This window comes from Hetaerina americana, unplaced genomic scaffold, assembly GCF_022747635.1.
Source record: "Hetaerina americana unplaced genomic scaffold, ioHetAmer1.1.p SCAF_130, whole genome shotgun sequence".
Taxonomy (NCBI): domain Eukaryota; kingdom Metazoa; phylum Arthropoda; class Insecta; order Odonata; family Calopterygidae; genus Hetaerina; species Hetaerina americana.
This window is the reverse complement of record NW_027286404.1, coordinates 452548-473644: the sequence shown is the minus strand read 5'-3', so window position 1 is coordinate 473644 and position 21097 is coordinate 452548. Positions and strand designations below refer to the sequence as shown.

Sequence of the window (21097 nt, the reverse complement as noted above, 5' to 3'; positions counted from 1 at the left end):
CCGGGAATCGAACCAGGGCACTCCGGTTAGTGACCCAGTGCTCCACCCACTCGAACACCGCACCCCTGAACCGCGATTAACAGCACGCGTTTTATTCACGCGCGTGGATAACAGTATTTTTCCCATGAAATGGAGAAAATTGAATTCTACATATGGTTGCATCCTGATGCTACGTTCTCCCGCGATCCATGTCCTTGCTCGTCGCCATCACTCCTGTTTTTGTCGCTCCAATATCTTTTATAATTAGAATAAGAATACTAATTTTAACGAGGTATCTTGGAGAACATTTACGCATTAGGTAACGATAGCAACAGATTGGCCTGAGCAACGCTATAAACAGCGTCCCCTTGCCTAGAGAAGCTTAACTTCGGAAGGTCGATGGACCTGGCCACTCATTCCTCTCTCTCCTCCTACTTGTAATCATGGTTAGTTCATTATAATATAGAGTGGAACAGATAGTGGAGAATTTAATAATTCAAAATGTTCCAACTACACCATATTAAGTCTGAAGCTCCGCGGTGTGTTCTTTTCGCAACTGAGCAAAAAGGTGAGCTGCGAATGCAAATCCAATATGAATTACGATGCTTTTTTCCGATATGGTCTTGCATTAAAACCAGCGAGAATATGGAATATATTGAACGAAAACGCCATTAGTATTACCGCGCACATAATTGCGCTAAAGTGTATACTGGCACCCTTTACGCAGAGAGAAACAAAACATCATGGTAGAGGATTACAATGGAGATAGAGATTATATTTTCGATAATTCTGAGTTATTTGAAATAAGAGTCTGAAGAACGTGGAAATAAATCATCTCTCAAAATCATGCCCTTTGCATATCATGCATGAAGCACCCTCCAAAGGTTCGGACTGCTTTTAGCAGTAATATCATTAACCCTCCAAGCCCTAAGCCATTTTAAAGTAGCCTCTTTTAGGTTCCACGAGGTTCCCCGCTCGCCTGCTAGAGAGCGCTCCGAGCGCTGGGAGTTTCCCAAGGGTTTAGCCTCCGCGCACCCACTGCGTTCGAGGGCGCGCGCCGAAATTGAAACGAGACACATCCGACGACTTCGCCCCTTTTAAAACATGAACACCGTCTCATCCTTGAAAATTAAACGACGAAAATGGACATTGATGACTTTGCTCTGACTTCCTGTGAAAATAAGTACGCAAAACCTTTTAAATATGAGTAAATATTGGAAAATGCATATTTTACATTACTAACGATGAATATTGGCAGCCATTGATTTCATATATTTTAATTGCATTAAAATGAGTAAAAATGAAATAATGAATCCTGGCAATTAGAAATGGCCATGGCACACTGAAATAACTTAATAGCGGCATTTAAAAAAAAATAAATTCGATTATCGTTATAATTAGGATATCCCATATTTCTAATCTCACCGTAGTGTTTTGAAATAATAGCGACTATTGCCCTCCCCCCTTTGATACCCTTATGTATTCCCCTTCCCCACCGATAAATCCATACATTCCGCCCGTTAACGTAAATTAACATCCTATACTATAATGTATTAGTAGTACACAGTTCAAGTAAACACTTTCTAGCCATTAATTCGGAATTGATCAGTTGAGATGTACTTTAACCCAATTGCGATTGCAATGCATTGCTCAAAGAATGCGTATTCAAACCTTCACCAGCACGCTTCCCTCCTCTGCTGCTACGCAATACATGCATTTGCCCAAGTACCTTTCGACCAGCTTAAGTAATTGTGATGGCGACGCAAAAATGCAGCGCACAACCGGATGTAAAAAACGGAGCGGTTCTCCCCGATTTTCTCAGAAGAGCGAAATTCCCTTTCGAGTGTTCCGGGTTGGCTGGGATTGTTTCCACCCCTCCCGGACATAACGCGCCACACGCGACGAGCCGCAATCATGGAGAGATGCGGCCGCCGGGGAGAAGGGGGGGGGTGCGGGAAAGGGCTCGCAACCCCCTCGGACTCAAACCGCTTCTTCTCCCCCCGCCCAAACAAATGACGACCCTCCTGCCCCCACACTATGGGGGCCGCCGCCTCCAGGGGTGACGGAGCACACCTCTCGTCCCCCCCCCCCCATGGGCATTCCGAGGCAGAAGAGGGGACCGCTGGTTGCGTTCCCACGCTCCCCTCGGAGACACGCCCCGGGCACGTCCCGGGCGCGCGAGAGCCGGCCACCACCTGCGAGTCGTCGCTCCGTGTGCGTGCCTCGGTGATTCGCTGCATCGCATCTGCTGCAGCAAGAGACTAAGTAGGGGGAAGGGCTCCTCAAATGTGGCGGACACGAACGGGATCCTTGCTGGTGCCCGGATATCACATATCCCTCGAATTATCCGATTACCGTCAGTCGGATTGTCGATTTGCATGCGTTCGTCCCTTCCTAGTTTCGCAGCATTCGTATCCGCATCTTAAGACCTCTCCTCACAACCACGAACATGGATTTGAAGTATTTAATTAGTTGATGGGGAGATCCCAGATTTGAATTCGCATCCAAATACACTTATGCAACTTCATGCTAATACGTGGTACTAATTATGACAGTTTTCAGAAAAAAAAACCTATTGCTTGCGTGACGTTAGGCACGATGAAAGAAATTATGATATTAACAGCCTTCGCTTCAGAAGTTTAAAGGTCTTCTAAAGCAGATTATAAAATAAAGTTAATTATAGCCTTTGTGTTATTTAATATTTTAAAAGCAACAACTCCCAGCTTGACTATCAACACGTTTACATAATCAAAAGATGCATAAAACAGAGAAACCAAATGTAGTGGCAAAGACCAACTGCGCATGCCAAAGTCACGGTACAATTCGTTACCATTGCTTTTGGCAATAGCCTGTTTTTTTAATTCGATTCCTGGAAACATTAGAGCAATAAAATTATGACAGCTTTCAAAACGCAGCTTCATGTGGAATTATCGGTAAGAAATGCAATTATAATACTTAAATATATGTAACTATGACATATATTGAACATGTTTTGAGAAGTAAACAATATTGTTATTTATTTCGCTCAAGGACATCGCTCTTATGTTTTGTTAAGATTTTTTTTAACATCTTAGCTTCCGTCTGCATAAAAGCAAATGCATACTTAAAACTAGGTAGCAATTGGCAAACCAATCTCCCAGGTGAAGAATTAACCTATTTGACAATCCAGGCCGCGACTTCTGGGCTAGCAGACGACGTCGTTTCTTTCCCTCAACGAGCACAGCAAGCAGCATTTGGCGGATAATTTGATATTAATAAAAATTATTAATTTTGCATTTTTAATCGTATTTCAAGATTATTTTTCCTATCAAATTAAATGTGGCAATAGCTGCGAACTAAAACGGAGGTACTTTCAATTCACTTCAAAGTATTCCCATTGAACTCTTCCCAGTTAATTGAAGTGGTACCATTATAATCGTGCTAAAATTAAGGGACAGGTTTAGAAAAATTCAATGCGAACTGAGGAGTTAAGTTTATCGCCAAAGGCGGAGATTGGTCACTTATTTCACTGCAAGTGATATTTAAACTGGAGCCTTTCGGCCTTGAGCAGCCCATCTGTACGGCTCCGTGCGAATTGCAGCCCAGGCAGCCAATTATAGCCCCCGCGCGACCATCGACCGACCCGACCCAAGTCTCCCCCGTTCAAACGGCGCGCGACCCGCGTGAGGGAGTCGTGTGCCCGGCGGCAGCCCGGGGCGACACGCTGGGCACGAGGTAGGGAAGGAGAGGCGCGTTCCTCCGCGGGGGCCTTCGCCGGAGACTCCCCTCGCCTCTTCCCGGGCGAGGAGTGCAGAGAGCACGTTCAAATTGAAGGAGCGAGCGCTCGCTCCACGGGGGACTAGCGTTCGGGCCGATTATGATGCGCGATGCTGCATGGCGATGCCGACGAGCGGTCAGGAGGCTGTCTAATCGGTGGTGAGGAGCTGTGTTGGTTAGTACCGAGTAAAATCTAGGGGGCACTGACCTTAACAACGGAGTATCACGGAAACTGACCTCACAAAGAAAAACGCGTGACAAGTATTAATCAAAGAATAAAGTATTCATGAAATACTCTATTCACATCTCATACAAATATGGCAATCATTTTTATCTTGATAAAAATGGTAATCGAAACAAGGGAAACAAAGAAAAGACTGATCCTATGTTCTATATTTCTCAGTATAAAAGGTAAGTAATGAGTAAGCTATTGATAGGGGGACTTAGGGTTTTGTATTATAAACTTCACCCACGAACTACTCTCCTATTTCGTAGAAATCCACAGATTAATTAATTTATTCAGCACTGGTGGTAAAATCGAACATGGTTAAACGTTCCCAATTATTCTTTAAATAAACTTCACCATTCGCTTTTCATTCGAGACGAATTTCAAAACCTTCCGCCTAACTTGGTACTAAATGCTGTGTATGAAAAATTCGAACAACCCTAAATGTGTCGCAGGCAGAGTATCAATAAGCAATCACAACAAAGTGAGCAATGAAAAGGTCTTCTGTTTATTCCCTGGACTTTCCGCCCTTCGACCGTGAGTACTCCAGCCACATGGTGCCATGAGCCACCTATTTAACATTAGAAAAATAGACTAGGTGGGAAACGCCAAGGCACATGTCGTGCAGGGCGATTTAAATTCACCCATGCCCATCAAAACAGGCACACGCATGTGGGAACGACCTTGGTGTAGTGCAGTGCGTAAATGATATAACGGTGCCCGGGAGCAGCGTGGCGAGGAGAGTGGGGTCGGGAGGCTCTCCCGTTACCACCTGCCCCTGGTTCGCTAGGGGGTTCTTTCTCCGAAAAATTCGGAGAAAGTCTTCTTCCCTTTCCCAACGGAGAATGAAAGTGAAGCGCAATCGGGATAAGTGATGGTGGATCCATGTTATGGTCGGGAAAAAATTATTTCTCTGTTCTCCTGTGGAAGCTTAACTAACAACAGCTTGGCCCTTGGAGTATTCGCATTTTGCGCTAGACCTGCCAATGGTAGTGGTAAAAATCAAGACGTTTGCAACGCGACGTCCATTTAAAGGCAATGCTATGAACTGTAATCGAAGAAATGTATTGCATCATGTATCTATCAAAAAGGTGTGAGAGATTACGGTGGCAAGGTAGTGAGTTTTGATGGAAGATTGCGGCTCACAGTTAGGTTGGTGCTCCACACTAAGGTGTTGTCAAGCGAGGGAAAACTGACGTGGCTGGAAGTAAACACTCCCGGTCTCGACTTGATATCAATTCGCAACTTCAGAAAGCAGTGTGAGTGGAAGTTTAACACTGCGCCTGATGATAAAAAAATTGCTTTTTTTTAAAGGTATTGAATTCGAATTACCTATCCGTGTGCGTATAAGGCGAATCAGGAATTTGAATTTAAATCGACGACTCTTCAGAAATGTCAGATTTAGCCGCTATTCGTTTATCTTGCGGTGCGAATGAAATAGAAAGTATAAGAAAGTTCTTCTCGTATAAATCAATCAAATCATTCAAACATTTAACCAACGTTGAATTTATTAAAAGATTATTCCGATAGTGATAACCAATTTTATTCGCCCCAACAAGAAAGTTTGTTAATAGCAGCAAGAAGATTATCAATCATTTTAATTATGGTATAATAAAAAAATGCGTTGCCTAAGTAAATTTCCTCTTAAATAACTGCGTGAACAAAAAAGGTTCTCCTTCCATATTTCTAACTGTATCATGAAGATTTAATGAAAACAGCAATGTTCTACTGCATTCAGTCCATCACTCAATGTCTTTTGCGTCCCATACCGACTGCCAGGAAATGCAGGAGCGAACTAACTGATTCTTCATGACTTAACAGTATTTTTGACGATTCGTGGAATCGGAGACTTCAACTAGTGAAGGAGTCCGTGGGAGACGTGGGGGACTATGGACTCTCAACAACTGAATCCCAGCCTCCTTTTCCAGGGGTAGGTTTTCAATGTAAACAGATCAAACACGGACTCGATGCAACATATCATATCCCTACCAAGATGGAATATTCAGAGTTCACTTCCTTGCAGATTAAAGTGAGAGCCCATTTATACGCGGAAGCTATCGAAGCGAGAACATTTTACAAATGCGCATATGACTATGGTACAGTTGGGCGTTCCCGGGTGGGCGTGGAAGCTCGTTTGGTGCGTTTGTGTCTTTATTGTAAACGCTCTGGAAAAACTTGTTTTACATTTTTGCCTCTTATACGCTGTTCGTAATTAGTCAGCCGTTTTCTCCTTTCAGAGAATGTACACATATACTTCTCTAACGTAAGGCCAAAGAATGTCTTTGGGGTTTTCTCAATTTATTCCATCACTTTCAATGTATGTATTTAAGAAATACTTCCAAGTGTTCTCTCTATCGACGGTCTGGTTTTTTATCTTATAGTCTTGTGTTTGGTTTTTTATATTTTGTTGAAGTCCGTCAAAATATACCGTACTTTAAGCTATTTCTTGTTTACTTTCGCGGACTTGGTTTTTATCTCTACAATGATAGCTTAATGGTGACTGTACAACCCCCCGCCACACGGGGCATTTAGGAGCTGTATGTGAACACAGTGCCATTTCCCTCAAGTAAAAAAGCGTGGAAACAACACTTATTTTACCAATTATGGATACCCATAATTTCCGCAGTTTCATGTTAATTCTTTTTGGTTTTATTATATGCTTACTTAATTATAGCTAGGTATACCCCTACGGTATACAGAACAATACCCTCACATAAAGGTCCGTATCAAAGTCACTCCGATACATTTCTATGGCGATGTTATTTAATGTCACCCTCGAAGGTTTGCTAATTAACGCATCAGGTATTAAAAATGGTGCATCACAAAGAAACAATTAAATCATACTCTAAAAAATTCACTTCGAAATATAAAAACTGCAGTTGTCTTGGAAGATTTAATGTTAAATTGCGAAGAGTGGGCTTAAGTATAGATGTCTGATGTTAGAAAATGACCAATGTAGAGGCGAGTCAAAGAGTGGGAATCACATGTCAGACTGGTGAAATAACAGTAATAGAAGTCGCAGAAGCTCTAGGCTGGATGATAGAAATGTACCCACCTTCCGCCATTGCACACATTGAGTTATCATGTTTTATTGGGCCAAACCTTCTTTCGGATTGGCGATAACCTATACGGAAATGAGCCCACGTTAGTAACTACTAACATAATGCATATTCCCGCAAATTTGTTTGATGCTACTTCTACAATATTGTCAAAAGATTTCCCCCTCAACTAAGTGAATGAATAACCATAAATCAGCTGCATTCGGCCTTTCAAGGTGGAACATTATCGTTGAAAATAAAGAAATGTCAACCGTCCGACTGATAATTAGAAAATACACAAGTTATGAGTAAAAACTTCGTTTATTATTTTATTCCACGAGTGAATTACAACTCCAAAAAATCCGTCGCCATCCAAGACTCGCCTCACCCGGGAATGGTCGCCGAGCGAGCGAAGTATGAGTGTGGTGAAGAGATAGAAGCAGCAGCCTCCATTATGAAGTATATACACGTGTACAGGTATTTATCAATGAAGAGGGGGACCCGGAGCCTCCAACCTCGTGCATCGAATCCCTCCACACCCCACTCCACGGCCCATTAGCCAAAGCACCCTCCCCCATTCCCTCCTCCCCCCACAACACACTCGGGACGAGCGCCACGGCGATTCCCACACTCGGAGCGCGCGACCGGCCTTCCTCCGTGCTCCCCGCACCCCCCCCCCCTGGCATCGCACCCCCGGGCGCCCGCCGCCCACTTACTCTCTGCCTCTTCCTCCCTCACGAACCGTGGGAAACGGAGGCAGGTGGCTGCCGTCGCTTCCCGCCCGGCCCCTCCCCTTCCCACCCGCCCTCCCCTCCCCCAGGCGGCGCTGATCCGGAGTGCTCGGGCATGCAACAGTCAAGTTTCCCTTCCTTTCGGAGACTCCAATTTTCGCGCCCTCCCCTCCACGTCAGTGGAACCCATCGCCGTGGAACTATGGGAAGCGCACTGGAGCCAAAACAAAAACTTGCTGGACGAAACAAAACACGTCGGAGGGGGATTATGGGGCGGGAGGGGGGGGGACTGGACGTAGGAGGTCAGTCGCTCCAGTAATTCTCGAAGTCACGGCGTATTTGTTTAAAGCCTCTCCTTTGTTCGCTCTCTCGAGTATTTAGAAGTTCGCGGTCGACTCGATCCTCAAAGTCGAGCCCGTAATAACAACTGAGATTCGTTTGTATCTTATGCAGCGATTATTATTACGATTGGCTAGCCAAAAAAAGGAACTTCCTTCGAGGTTTGTACCGTGCAAAGAAAGAGGAAGGGATGAACAATTGCCAGGAGACCACAACACTGAATCCATGCTGTTTTCATGATGACATGAGCCCATGCGATACATTGGAGTCGGGAAAAATCCGATGCACGGTTCCTATGACATTTAGCGATTACCGTTATATGGTAGGAAAAGGAAAACCAGCCTTTTAAACTTCATTATCTTGCCACTGGTTAGATTATAACGGCGATATTATTTTGAGGAGCAAGACTGACCGTACGGAGACTTTATTTTTGCGAGGAATTTAAATTGGTCACGATAATATGTAATGATTTTCAATGATTAGACATTACTGCTGAACCGCCACCCTATTGTTACATAACCATTGAATGCATATTGTTTATATTAAGATTATTCAAATAAAATAATGAAAATTAAGCATAATTAAAAATAAAATCAAATGTCATATATTGTGATTGATGTTCTTTAACCGATGCTAACTATTACGACTACAAATTCTATTGCATCGAAACAATTCTAATTCACGCGAGGTGACGATTGGGAGTGTACACCTCACATTATTATTGTTTAAGAGGACCAACATTGACTCTTAGATTTAAAGAGTGAACCCCATGAAAACAGAGCTCATTATACATAACAAATAGTGCCACTCCCACGAAAGACAAGAGAAGTAAACAGTAGGAAAAGTACCGGAGTTATGTAAAACTCCGCGGCAATGAGCGGAAAGACAGGGTAACGTAAACATCCAAGCCGACGCAAGTCACCGTCCCGATTCACCTTCAACACATATGCATGTCGTGACGCTCCCTTACAAAAAAACCTGGTTGAACGCCCGCCCGCCTTGCGGCCCGCGTGCGCCCCGCCATTTTCCCATGCCTGCCTCCGCAGCCGATAACGAGGCGGGCAGTCGAGCGAGGGCGCGCCGCTAAATTTACCGTCTTCATCGCTTTCAGTAGCTAGCCGGAGGAAGGGGGAAGAGGGGGAAGGCTAAGGGAGGAGAAGGGCCCTCCCCTGCGTTCCCATTCCATTGCACACGCCCCATCCCATCCCCACCCCCCGGTCCCTGCGAGATGTGTGAAGGGTGGGGTTGGAGATGGTTCGGGGGGGGGGGAGAGGAGCGGGGCGGCGGTCGGGGGCCGTTCCCGAGCGCACGTGCGGAGGACGAGGGATGGGGCGGCGGCGGAGGGATGGGGCGGCGGCGGAGGGATGGGATGGTGGTGGCGAGGGCCTGAAGAGGAGGTCGGGGAAGGATGACTGTTCGAGGAGAGCGGGAGGGCCGGGAAGGGGGAGTGAGGGACGTCGGAGAGGTCGCCTTAATCCCCAGAGCTCTTGGGGTTTGCGAGGGCTGGGCGGCTGCATTCCCACGGGTACCGACTTGCAGCCGCCTTGGCCTCTCGGATTCCCCCCCTCCTTTGTGTCTTCTCGTCCGGAGTGGGGGCGGCGGGGGGGTTGAGGGAGGGCGGGCGAGTGGGTGGGGTGCTGTCGAGGACGAGAGTATGTATGTATGTATTATGTGGACGCTGTGGCCACATGGGAGTGGGGGCGGGGGCAGCGGAGGGCGTTAGTGGCTCCAGCCCCCTCTCGTGCGGACGCTTTTATGACTTCTGGCAAGGAGGGGCGCGAAGCGGTTGCATCCTTCCGGCGTCATATCGGGATTTTTAATATTTTTACGGACTAATTCCGGTTCAAAACGACCCTTTCGAAAGGTACTTTAAAATCCTCCCGCTCCACGTGTCGTTTACTATTCCCAATATATATATATATATCGAATATATATATATACACACATATATATATATATATATATATATATATATATAGGGACTATATATATATACATATTATATATATATAATATATATATATACATATTATATATATATATACATATTATATATATATTATATATATATATATATTATTATTCTTAGGTAATCTACCGGTTAAGGTAGGTTTTTGGATGGACATAATTACTAATAAAATAATTAAATTTAAATATATATATATTAATATGCATATATATATATATATATATATATATATATATATATATATATATATATATATATATATATACATCCTCCTAACACCCCTACATATATATATATGTAGGGGTGTTAGGACACCACCCGTAAATAAGAAAGAAAAAAAACCGCATGCAAAAGCCACAAATTTACACCATCCGCAAACAAAACATGGCATATACTAATGCAAGAACACTTACACCCCACAAACATGCGAACACTCAAATCGCCAACTAACATACACATGCACCAACAAATACACCTAAAATCCTATACACATGCACCTACAAATACACCTAATATCCTTGCAATGTCTAATTTTGTTCCGACTTGTAAATTCAATGTTTTCAATATTTTAGTTTACTACATTAGTTTCAACGTGTGACATATTTTCACACTGACTATAAGTACTTGGAATGATACTCATTGCTAGCTCAGGCATAGAAAGAGAATTCGACGTAGATGAGAATAGCTCAGGACCACGAATAAGGCCCTGATTGTGGGATAGAAAGGGCATTAAGGGAATTGAAATCAAATGAGGCCGTGGGGATGGATAACACCCGTGGTATTACTTCAGGGATTAAGAAAACGTGGAAGAGTTTATTAGGCCTAATTCTTAGAGCGTATAAAGGGGGAATGTGGCTGGATCAGTTCGTCGGATCAGTGTTAGTAACCATATCGAAAACATTGGAAGGACAGCCAAATGGCTCGCAGTTAGAGTTGTGCTCCATCAATAAGAGAATGGAGATGAGGACGAGGGCAAATTATTTCTCAGTAATGAGGTCATTAGTAGAGAAGAACAGAAAATAAAATCGGTATGCATTTCTTTGTTTCGTAAATTCCGAGACGTCGTTGCATGGAGTAAGTTGGGTAGAATTAATGAACGTACATGAATCAGAGAAGAACTAATTAGATCGAATGTACGAGTATTTCGGCTTATCCGCAACCTGTACGTGTCTACTTAGGGGCGTGCGGGATGGCAGGGTTGGGGAGAGGGAGCAGGGGTGTCCATTATCACCCGTGCTTTCCAACTAATGGCAGGAGGAAATGGTATTAGAGGCATGGGGTGTACTAAAGATACGAATGAAAATCAGTGGGGAATTCATGAAAGCAGTCAGGTTTGCGGATGATCAAGTTTTAGTTAGCCAGTCAGTCAAGGGCTAAAAAGCATTGATGAGCACATTAGGAAATCAATGTGATAGATGTGGCATTTGAATCAATGTAAAAATACAAATTGTATGAAGTTTTCTAGAAGGAGGAAACCTAAGATAAACGTCAAAATAGGATGGCAAAAACTGTAACAGGTTTTACAGTTTACCTATCTTGGCAGTATTTTGAATCATGACGGTCAACGTAGAGGGACGGACGTAAGAGGTTTAATTGGGTCAGGAAAGTGATATGTTACGGGGAAATGGGGATTATTGACAGTGCCGTCAAGTAGGGACTCTATAAGGACTCGTTAAAACGCTGATAAGAAGCGTGGTATTGTACAGCCAGGAAAAATTGCCCATTGAAACAAAATGATAGGCACAGATTGGAGACTTGTGAAATGTGGGTGTGGAGGAAAAGGAATGGTTTTTTGAAGGGAGGAAGTACGCGAAATCAAAAAATGGTTTATTTATACTTATAAATTACTCCGCAAGCTGTCGCAAAGACGTATGGCAGGGACGGTTATGTCACCAGCAATTTAGTGTCAGATGTAAAATTCTGTTTTGCCAGGAGAGGCTTGGGAACTTACCGTTGTTCAGTCTCCGTCCATTCATCACCTACATTAACTGGCAGAACACTGATAATAATAATTATATGAATGATCGACAGTCATTTGTAGAAGTTTGGATACTCTGCGGTCAGGAACTCCACAAAAATCTTTTTGTCCTAAGGCACAAGCAGCAGCATACGTTTAGTGGTTTACTACAGATTGCAACGGTCTTAATGTTCCCTACATAACGCAGAATTACGAGTATTTCCAAAACTGTCTGTCATATTGTCAGAAGACGGCGAGTAATTAGTACTTCCCTTAACATGACTGACCTCTGCTAACCCAAGTTGGAAAGCTTTCTAGTTGGAATTTAGGACTGAGTTTGAATCATGGATTATTGAGATCACAACAAAATAATAGCTCTTGCTGTTTAATCCTATCTTGGTCACCAATTACTTATATTTATCCTAACATTGGTGCACTTCAGTGGTGAGCATTCCTATGTCAACTACGTGCAAACAGAAATAATCGATTACATTAATGGAAATGACAGTAGGTGATGCTTAGAGGAAAGAGGGGAACGAACGTATGCAGAAGATATTGTTCGACAAGATGTAGTCCCATGCAGATAACTCAGTGACTCAAACTAACTCACTTGAACGATTTCTTGATAAAATAGCAATTCTCTTCCATATTTTTCAATTTAAGAACAAAACGGAAATAATTAACAAGGAATTAACTTCCTCCCTCCTGTCGCCATATTTTTTTTATGAGCTGCTTTCATCCAGGAATGAAATTTTAGAATTCAATGCAGGGAACATGTAAGAAATGTTGATACTTTGGTAAAAGCAAGATTCCATCAAAAAGCAACGCAGGGAGGATCAACGGAAGGATATGAGATACAAAAAATGCTCGTGTTTCATCCCTGTGCCGGCGCTCGAGTTACCCGCGCGGACTCCGGGCGTTGTGCTTTCTCCACGATCCGACTGACCGCTGGCGGGGCCCGCTTACTACCCCGGCGTGTGAGGGTGGGACCTTCGCTACCTCCCTAACCAGCCCCCTCAACGCGGAGCAGCGGGCGTGGGGAAACTCGAACCGCACGCCTTTCGAGGGGACGGGATTCGAGGACCGATGGGGTCAGTCGAGAGGAGACCACATGACGCGCCGCGACACCCGTTGGCGGGAGCTGTCTTGCTGGCGACCACGGCGGTCCGCGTGGGGGAGGGTCCGTGGGGAGAGGTCTGGTGGCGTCCAATCGCGCGCCCGCTGCATGGTCCTCCACCTCGGAGTCACGAGGGCACCCCGCGCACGCCGTCAGTCATGTTCCGAATCCCCTGATATACCAAAGCCCGAGAGCCATACTCAGATGTTATCGACAGCTACACCTCTGCGGTATTGGGAAGCCGAAATAAATAATGTAAAATTGGATGGATGGATGGATGGCAACCCTCCCGTCTCCATTGGTCTGCGTTAATTCATATGCTCACTAATATTCGCAATATACGCCTGCGACATCTTTCTTAATTTTATTCCTCGATTGAAGTTTGTGCGTTTGGTGAACTCTCGCTTGGCACACTTGGCGTTTGCAGGCATTACGACTTCTTCGTGGGCGAGTCGCCACGTTCAGTAATGGGATTTCCGTATAACCGGACATGCTTCAATATGTGCGCTGCGGTCCCCCTTTCTGCGTTGCGGTCTTCAATTTTTAGAATAAACCATCGAATCTCGGCGAGAGAGAAATTGGTGTGTTCAGTTTATTACCTTATCATTTATCACACATTTTTATTCATTTATTTATGTCACATTAATCCGAAAACAGCACTTTGACCTTTGCATCGGACTTTTAACATTGATATAACAATTACAAACATCCTAGCCCCGGATGGAGAAAAACCCATAAGAGTGGGAATCGAACCGGCGACTTCCGGGTTGGCAGGCGAGAACGTTACCCCACCACCGTGCGCCATTCGGTATATCTACTAATATTAACTCGATGTGCGGAACTTAACGGAAAACATTCATCAAGTCAAAGAGTTTACCTATTTCTGCCTTTCCAGGGAATACGTAACAACATTTATTTCAAGTCCCAATTTGCTTCTTATGAAGTGCTTCGGAAACCGCTGGTTGCAAGATATAAAATTCATGACTGTCAGAGAACTCGGAGCTTAGAATGGTGTCTAGGGATTTTGCAAGGCAAGGATGTTAGCAACTTCGGTCGTTTAATTGCTGGGCTCTTATTCGCTTCCACCCTTACCGATAGGGATGGCATTGGCTGTTCATAATTATTCTCCTCTTCCGGGATAACCACACTTTCCGAGATTGAATTTCTAAATGTGTCTTCAAAGAACAGTTCAACGGCAGTGACGAGTTTAACGAGAAATTTCCTCGGAATGCCTTCAGTTTACCTTCCCTCACGCGAATGTGTTCATCAATTATTCGCTTACGTAATACATTGAGACAGTTTATTTAACGTAGGATGCGAGGGGCCCTTCACTCAAAGAAATGGGCTCGGAGAGCAGGAAATCATGCTGATAAAGCTAGGTATTTCAGAATGCAGTTTTCTTAATTTTATCGAATAGTATTGCGAAAGAAAGTAGATGGCAAACTTTTTGACACGGCCATCTTAGGAAATTCCGATTTCACGGCATTTTTCTAAGACTCGTCGCCTTAATGTTTTCCACCAGTATTCCCCTTTTAACTTACTGCCACCCACCATTTGCGATCAACATTCTCTTCAGGCTGAGTCCGTTTGTGTGCACAACGAACGGTCTTCTTTGCTCCATCCAACTCTCTCCCCGGCTCCATTATTTTCCATTGGCCTTTTCCGCTACTATTATTTCGTAAATATCCATTTAGATAATTTGCGAATTTGTCTATATAGTGCCTAAACCGTTATTAACAATGACGTCTTCTTTGCCTTGCACATCCGTCCGCGCTTCTCATTCGTGCAGCACCACAATGCTTCATATCTGCGATCGCATTTTCTTTTGGCAAATTATTGTATTTTAAAAACACCTTATCCGCTTGAGATCACGTGCATTTTTGGATATTGAAATCCTTTTAGTTCCAGTCATTTTGCCTCCAAACTTGAAAAAATGAACAACTTCTCTTAAAATTCTTTGCCTCATCACATCCTCCATCTTTATTACAAAATATTTAGTGTTCAGTTGTAACGAGAGCCTGGTCATCAACATAAATTAGGAATATGGCTGTGCCGTCTCCGGCTAGAGGCTACGTCATTCAATACAAGCTGTATTAGAGCGCCCAGCACTATTCGCCAGTGAAACAGGCATTTAGAGGTCTCTTTTTTACCGATTCATTTGAGTACATCAGCCATTGCAGTATTTACCTATACTTCCTCTCAATGGAGGCGATTACGGGTAATGCCATCAGCTTTCGTCTATACCTATTCAATTTCTCCGGTTTTGGCGCATGAATGCAAAAGGTTTTCATGAGGATCTTAAGTGTTTGGGATCACAATTTCTTAGGGTAAAGGATGCGTCACCTCACATCAACCCCTTTTATAAACCCAATTCATTGGGTTTATTCCACGTCAAAACATAGTTAAGCATGGAATACTCTGGAGATCAACTGGGACTGAATGGTCCAAATTGATGGCAGTGAGGTATTTCTGATTTACTGCAATGTCAATAAATCATTGCACTCATAAGTGTCCGACTGCTCGAACTATCCAAGGGTATAATAACTAATGACGGCCAGCAATGGTCATAAATTAAAAACAACGAAACAATATTTATTCAGCATTAACATATGACGCATTAGCGCAGAGTGGTAGTGACTTACCGTAGTCTGATACTCAACAAATCGATGACACAACTCGTTGGGGAGTTATTTTATCACCGCTTAACTTCTTCAAAAGCACCCTGATGCACTTATCGCACGCAGTTGCATGCTTAGTTCCAGCCCATGATCACTAGTGCAGAAACACTTTATTTATCATTGCTAGATCTATTTTCGATGTTATTCTAATTTTTTCACATTGTTAGCTTTATTTTATATCATCTTCCATTTAATGAAGTAGCGAAGCATAGTAATAAAATAGTAATAGTCTAAAACGGCGGCCATATAAATATTGCAAATGTAAACAAAAAGTGGTTCCCGCGGGTATGATTCACCGCATCCGCCACCGGATGGCGGATCCTGAAGCCCCGACTGCCCGAGCCGGCGGCTGTCCACCCGACGACTCCCCCACGACGGCCGGCGGCTACGGAGAGAAATCACGCCTTGGGTTCATTCCCAATTAACGGTTTGTGGGCGCAAAGATAATTCGATAAATTGATATAATATTGTTGACTGACACAAGAAGAAAGACATTTTTGAATCAGATAAGAAGAAAATCCTCCCAGACAGACTGATCAAAGTGACGCTATACCACCAATTGGAAATTTTTTTCTCTACAGTTTCCTCGTTAAACGGACGCCATTACATCATGAATTGTTTTATTAGGTAAAATATTGGATGCTGAGAGCCCGTCTCCGATTGCCAAAGTGGTTTCATTTGATAGGAGTTGATTAAAGGATAATTCTGAAGTGGAATTTTTGGCACCGCTAAGTATATTTACGGTTAAGCTGGTGCCTTACCTACAAGGAAATTAGCAACAAAAAATCATCCACAAATGAATTACTAATTGAAATTATTTTATCTTTTATTTTTGAGGACCCTCCTAAAGTTACAATATAATGTTTGAAATAATAAGTGAGGGCTTTTGATTCTGGTCTAATGATCATTATCAAATTCGCAAAAAAATCACGATATAAATGGTATTTTTCACCAAGGGAAAAAATCTTTTATAAGAAAGGGAAATGGATCCGTCGGTATCGTAACAAATGACAACTGATAACCATTTGTTTAGTGTTGAAGTGCTCGAAGTGCCTGGACATGTCTAATTAAGCTTTTGAGAAGACAAAGACTATTCGCAGTAATAACTAGTCTCGGGATTACAATGGGACAGAAATGGATGAGTTCCTTCGTTGTTCCGACCAATGTTTGTGCGCGCATAGATCAGCAAGTTGTACGAACTTGAGTTCCGATTCCATTCAATAGTGGCATTCACACATCCATTGCTCCATATTCGAATGAGCAAGAACGAGAACTAGGATGGGCATTGAATGCTCCGAGCTGACACCACGTAAATGTGCCCCCAACTGCGTCGTCATTTTTACGTATTTTAGCTTCTTCCAGAATGTCATTGAACGAAATTTACATTCAGCATATTCAGGCGAGATGTAGTGGAAGTTCGTCATTATGAGAAAACAAAGTTGCACTCTCCCACAATTTTATTGGCAACGTACTACGCGTTTCGGTTCACAGAACCATATTCAAGCACAAGACATGCCAAGTAAAGAATGCATCATATTTATACACGTTTGAGGAAGATTGAGAAACAGGGTAAGCGGGGACATAGAGGGGAAAGACAGATAACTTAAAGACAACAGAGAAACCAGAGAAATGAAGAGGTAAAGAGGATTTAGTGGGAATTTTGGCCCGATAGTATGAATATTTAAGACTAATTTTTAATTCTGATAAATCAGTGCAACAGAACTGCACAACTTTCTATTCCAAAAACCATAAAATATTTTAAGTCGACTGAACTGGAAATAATGCACGAGTTACCGAAAAGAGAAACTAAATAATTAAAAGAAACAGTGGCGGCGTCCTATCGGCGCGGGAGCAATTATGTGAATGCTTCTTATGGAGATTATAGACGTGGAGTGGGGGGGGGGGGGGTTTGGCGTTTAGGCACTCTAGTACTGACCCTAAATTTCTGTCAAAAAATGTTGTTATTCCCAATTTTTTTGCAAGCAGGCCGCCCAAAACATTTATCAGGATCCACCGGCGCACGCAGGCAACACCAACTAGTAGGCCCGTGACCTTCCGGCCACACGCCCCAACGGCCCCCGCGACTGCCACACACGCTTGCTCCCGTGGAAGATCCCCAGAAATCCCTCCCTCTCCTCCCCCCCACTCCATTCCGCCACACTCGCCGGGTCCGACGTGCCCCCGGCCCCGCCGCGTTCCCCCACACCCCTGTACTCAGGATTCCCCCACACCCCCTCGCCGCCGCCTGCCCTCCCTACCTCCCCTGCCTCGGCGGCACAGGTGGCGGCGGCGTCGGCTGTTCCTCTCTCTCTCTCTCTCCCTCCTTGTGGGAACATGGCCCTGGCTCACTTTCCCACGCCCTTTGCTGCCGCCCCTCCTCCTGCTGCCCACTCCCCACCGCGGCTGACACGGGCCCGGCACACACCTGATGGGATGGGGGGCGGGGGGATTGTGCGGCGCGCGCTCCGCTGCGCAGAAGGTAGCACCGGAGGCCACGGCCCCCTATATAAGGGCCCCTTCCAACTTCTTGGTTTCATATTTTCCCTCTCAAGCCTGTGGAATACATTGCTTGTTGCCCGGTGTGGGTGGGAGAGAGTGAGGAGATCGTACGTTCTTGTTCGTTTCGTTTGTGTTGTGAGTCCTGAGTGAAGATGTCGCTTGAAACCACTGTTGTGTCCAGCGTGGACATGGAGCAGCTACAGCCTATCTCCCGCACCTACCAATACAGAAAGGTAAGCATCGCATTCCAATCAACTTCCACCCTTGTCCAGTCCAAAAGACTACGCCCGAATTTCTCTAATTTTTTCCTTGTTTCTCTCGTGGACCGGTGCGATCCGTAACAAAAATATTCGAACGGACACGCTCGTGATACGTCTTCAACTGAGAGATTAATTAAGTTTTCTAAAGATTGCATGAAGCATTTCCCTCCCGGCCACCCATCGTAACCTTCTGAAACGTTGCTAACGTATTCCCTCCTTAATTTTTCATAGGTGATGAAGCCCATGCTCGAACGCAAGCGCCGCGCCCGCATCAACCGCTGCCTGGACGAGCTGAAGGAGCTCATGGTGGGCGCTCTGGCCGCCGAGGGCGAGAATGTGTCCAAGCTGGAGAAGGCGGACATCCTGGAGCTGACCGTCCGCCACCTCCACCGCCTGCGCCGCACCCAGCGTCTCGCCTCCGCCTGCCCCAATGCGGACGCCGACCGATTCCGCGCCGGCTTCACGCACTGCGCCGCCGAGGTGTCCCGCTGCCTGGCCGCCACCCCCGGAGTGGACGTCCGCCTAGGCACCATGCTCATGACCCATCTTGGTCACCGGCTCAACGACCTGGACAGCAACTGCATGAGCGGCGTGCGTTCGCCGGCAAACCCAGCCTCGCCGACTTCCCTGTCACCGCTGACCGTTCAGGTCCCTGCTCAAGGCGGACCGGCCGTGGCTTACTCGGCCTTTACGCCACCCGGGTCCCCCGAGTCCATGGCCTCGTCGACCGGGTCCTCGCCGGCCCCGTCGCCGCTCTCCGTCCACCGGAAAATCTCTGGACCCCCCTTTTCTGTGATCCCCGGCGGCTTGCTGAAGGTCGTGGATGAGCCCTCGAAGCATTCATCAGCAGCCCATCAGAATGTATGGCGGCCGTGGTGAACTGTTTTCCGTTTGTGTTTTGACAAACGAAGCTACCAATCCAGTGACTGTTGCTTCAAATTCAATGTTAGTTAATCTTGCTGAGATAGTTTAAAGACGTTTTTCTATGGGAAAGAATTTATTCCTGTGTACTCAATAACATATTTTTTGTTGTCTTATGATCTCACCCAGTCTTTCATAGATTCATTCGATTTATAAGTATTCCAGAGTGGGCATTTCATATTATGAAGCGATTTATACAATATTTAATGATTCGGCGGATATTATTTATGCCGATTGTATTTGAATACTCAAATGTTTAGACGTTGAAGGTTGACACTGAGATCTTTTTATGCAATAGCCTTAATTTTGTATTCATTTTTAAGGAGAGATTATATAAGATTGAAGTAGGCTCTGTTTGAACAGATTTGTTGCTTGTGAAAAAGCATTATTTACCCTTTAAGTGACCTTGCTAGAGTTTGTGATATTGTCTTTTGGTAAACCTCAAAAGCCTCTCTTGTGAAGCTTTAATGTGATATTGCTGTACCTGTGATACGTGTTCTGCAAGAGTGTTTCTGCCTTGTAATGTTTATTTTTACGGGTTCTATCCCGTTGGAAGAATGTACCCAATAGAGCCATAATTTGGCGGTGGGTATAAATACAGATATGATGTTATTTGAAAGCCAATCTGTGATACATATACAGAAATATAACAGAAAAAAGAAATTATTTTGTTTATTTTCTTAAGCCTTCCCTGCTTCCTGGGCATTTCCAGCTCCCTTCCTGTCATTTTCTCCTCTCTGGGATTAAAAAGAGGCAATATATCGTTATCAAATCAAGTGAGAGTTTGAGCGGTATATATTGGGCCACTCAACATCCCAGCGAGTATTGTCTCATCTCTTGATTAGTTAAAAGCAACATTTTATAGATTAAATGGAAATCGCGGCTTCGAGTACCATATTGAAATACATGTTCTGGCATTTATATATTTACTCGTGGGGTCAACTAAGGTGATATAAAAGTAAACAACTTGCAAAAATAACTTCTGAAGTATAAACGAGCTGATAGTCTAGAATTTTAAATTGAGGTACATCATCTGGGTTTCATCAGAACATATGCAACTGCTTAAAAATGAGGCGGAAAGTGTGGCAAATTTCATTTAATTCACATCTAATTGGAAAGAGTATTAAATATATTTCAAATATCATATAACCAATCAGTTTAGTAAACGGGAGATAGCATTTAAATGTCGTGAACTTTAACTCCAAAGGTTTTGTGTTTTTTTGTCTCGATAAAAGCCCTTAATTGTGAATCAATCATGGCTTGGACAAACACGAGGAGTTAATTTTTGGGAATACCCTCAGGGAGTCAAATGTTTATGCATGCTTCCAAAGTTGAAGGATATTTTCACGTAGAGTTCCGTGGTCGGGTGTAAGGAATGAGATTCATACCTTTAGAAGTGTCTAAAGCGCCATGAATATGCTGTCACTGAACGAAATGACTCCGTGAAATCTTCCTACAAAATATTTGGAATGGGAACTTACTAAACTCATGATTCACATAAGATACGCGTAACCGCAGCGTTACAACAAAATAGATTTTGAAAAACGAAAAAAATGGTAATTTGAAACATGGGACTTATTACCGAATGAAATAAGTATAACCAAAATCCTACACTTGCATCGTTTTC

General features: G+C 44.1%; 1 protein-coding gene across 1 annotated transcript; it reads left to right on the top strand.

Moving 5' to 3' along the window:
* Positions 1 to 18344: 18344 nt before the first annotated feature.
* Positions 18345 to 20119, top strand: LOC139686178 (enhancer of split mbeta protein-like). The gene is made up of 2 exons (XM_071583360.1): positions 18345 to 18522; positions 18781 to 20119. The coding sequence occupies exons 1-2, from the start codon at positions 18442 to 18444 to the stop codon at positions 19426 to 19428; spliced, it is 729 nt and encodes a 242-aa protein (XP_071439461.1). The 5' UTR covers positions 18345 to 18441; the 3' UTR covers positions 19429 to 20119.
* The last annotated feature ends 978 nt before the right edge of the window (positions 20120 to 21097 follow it).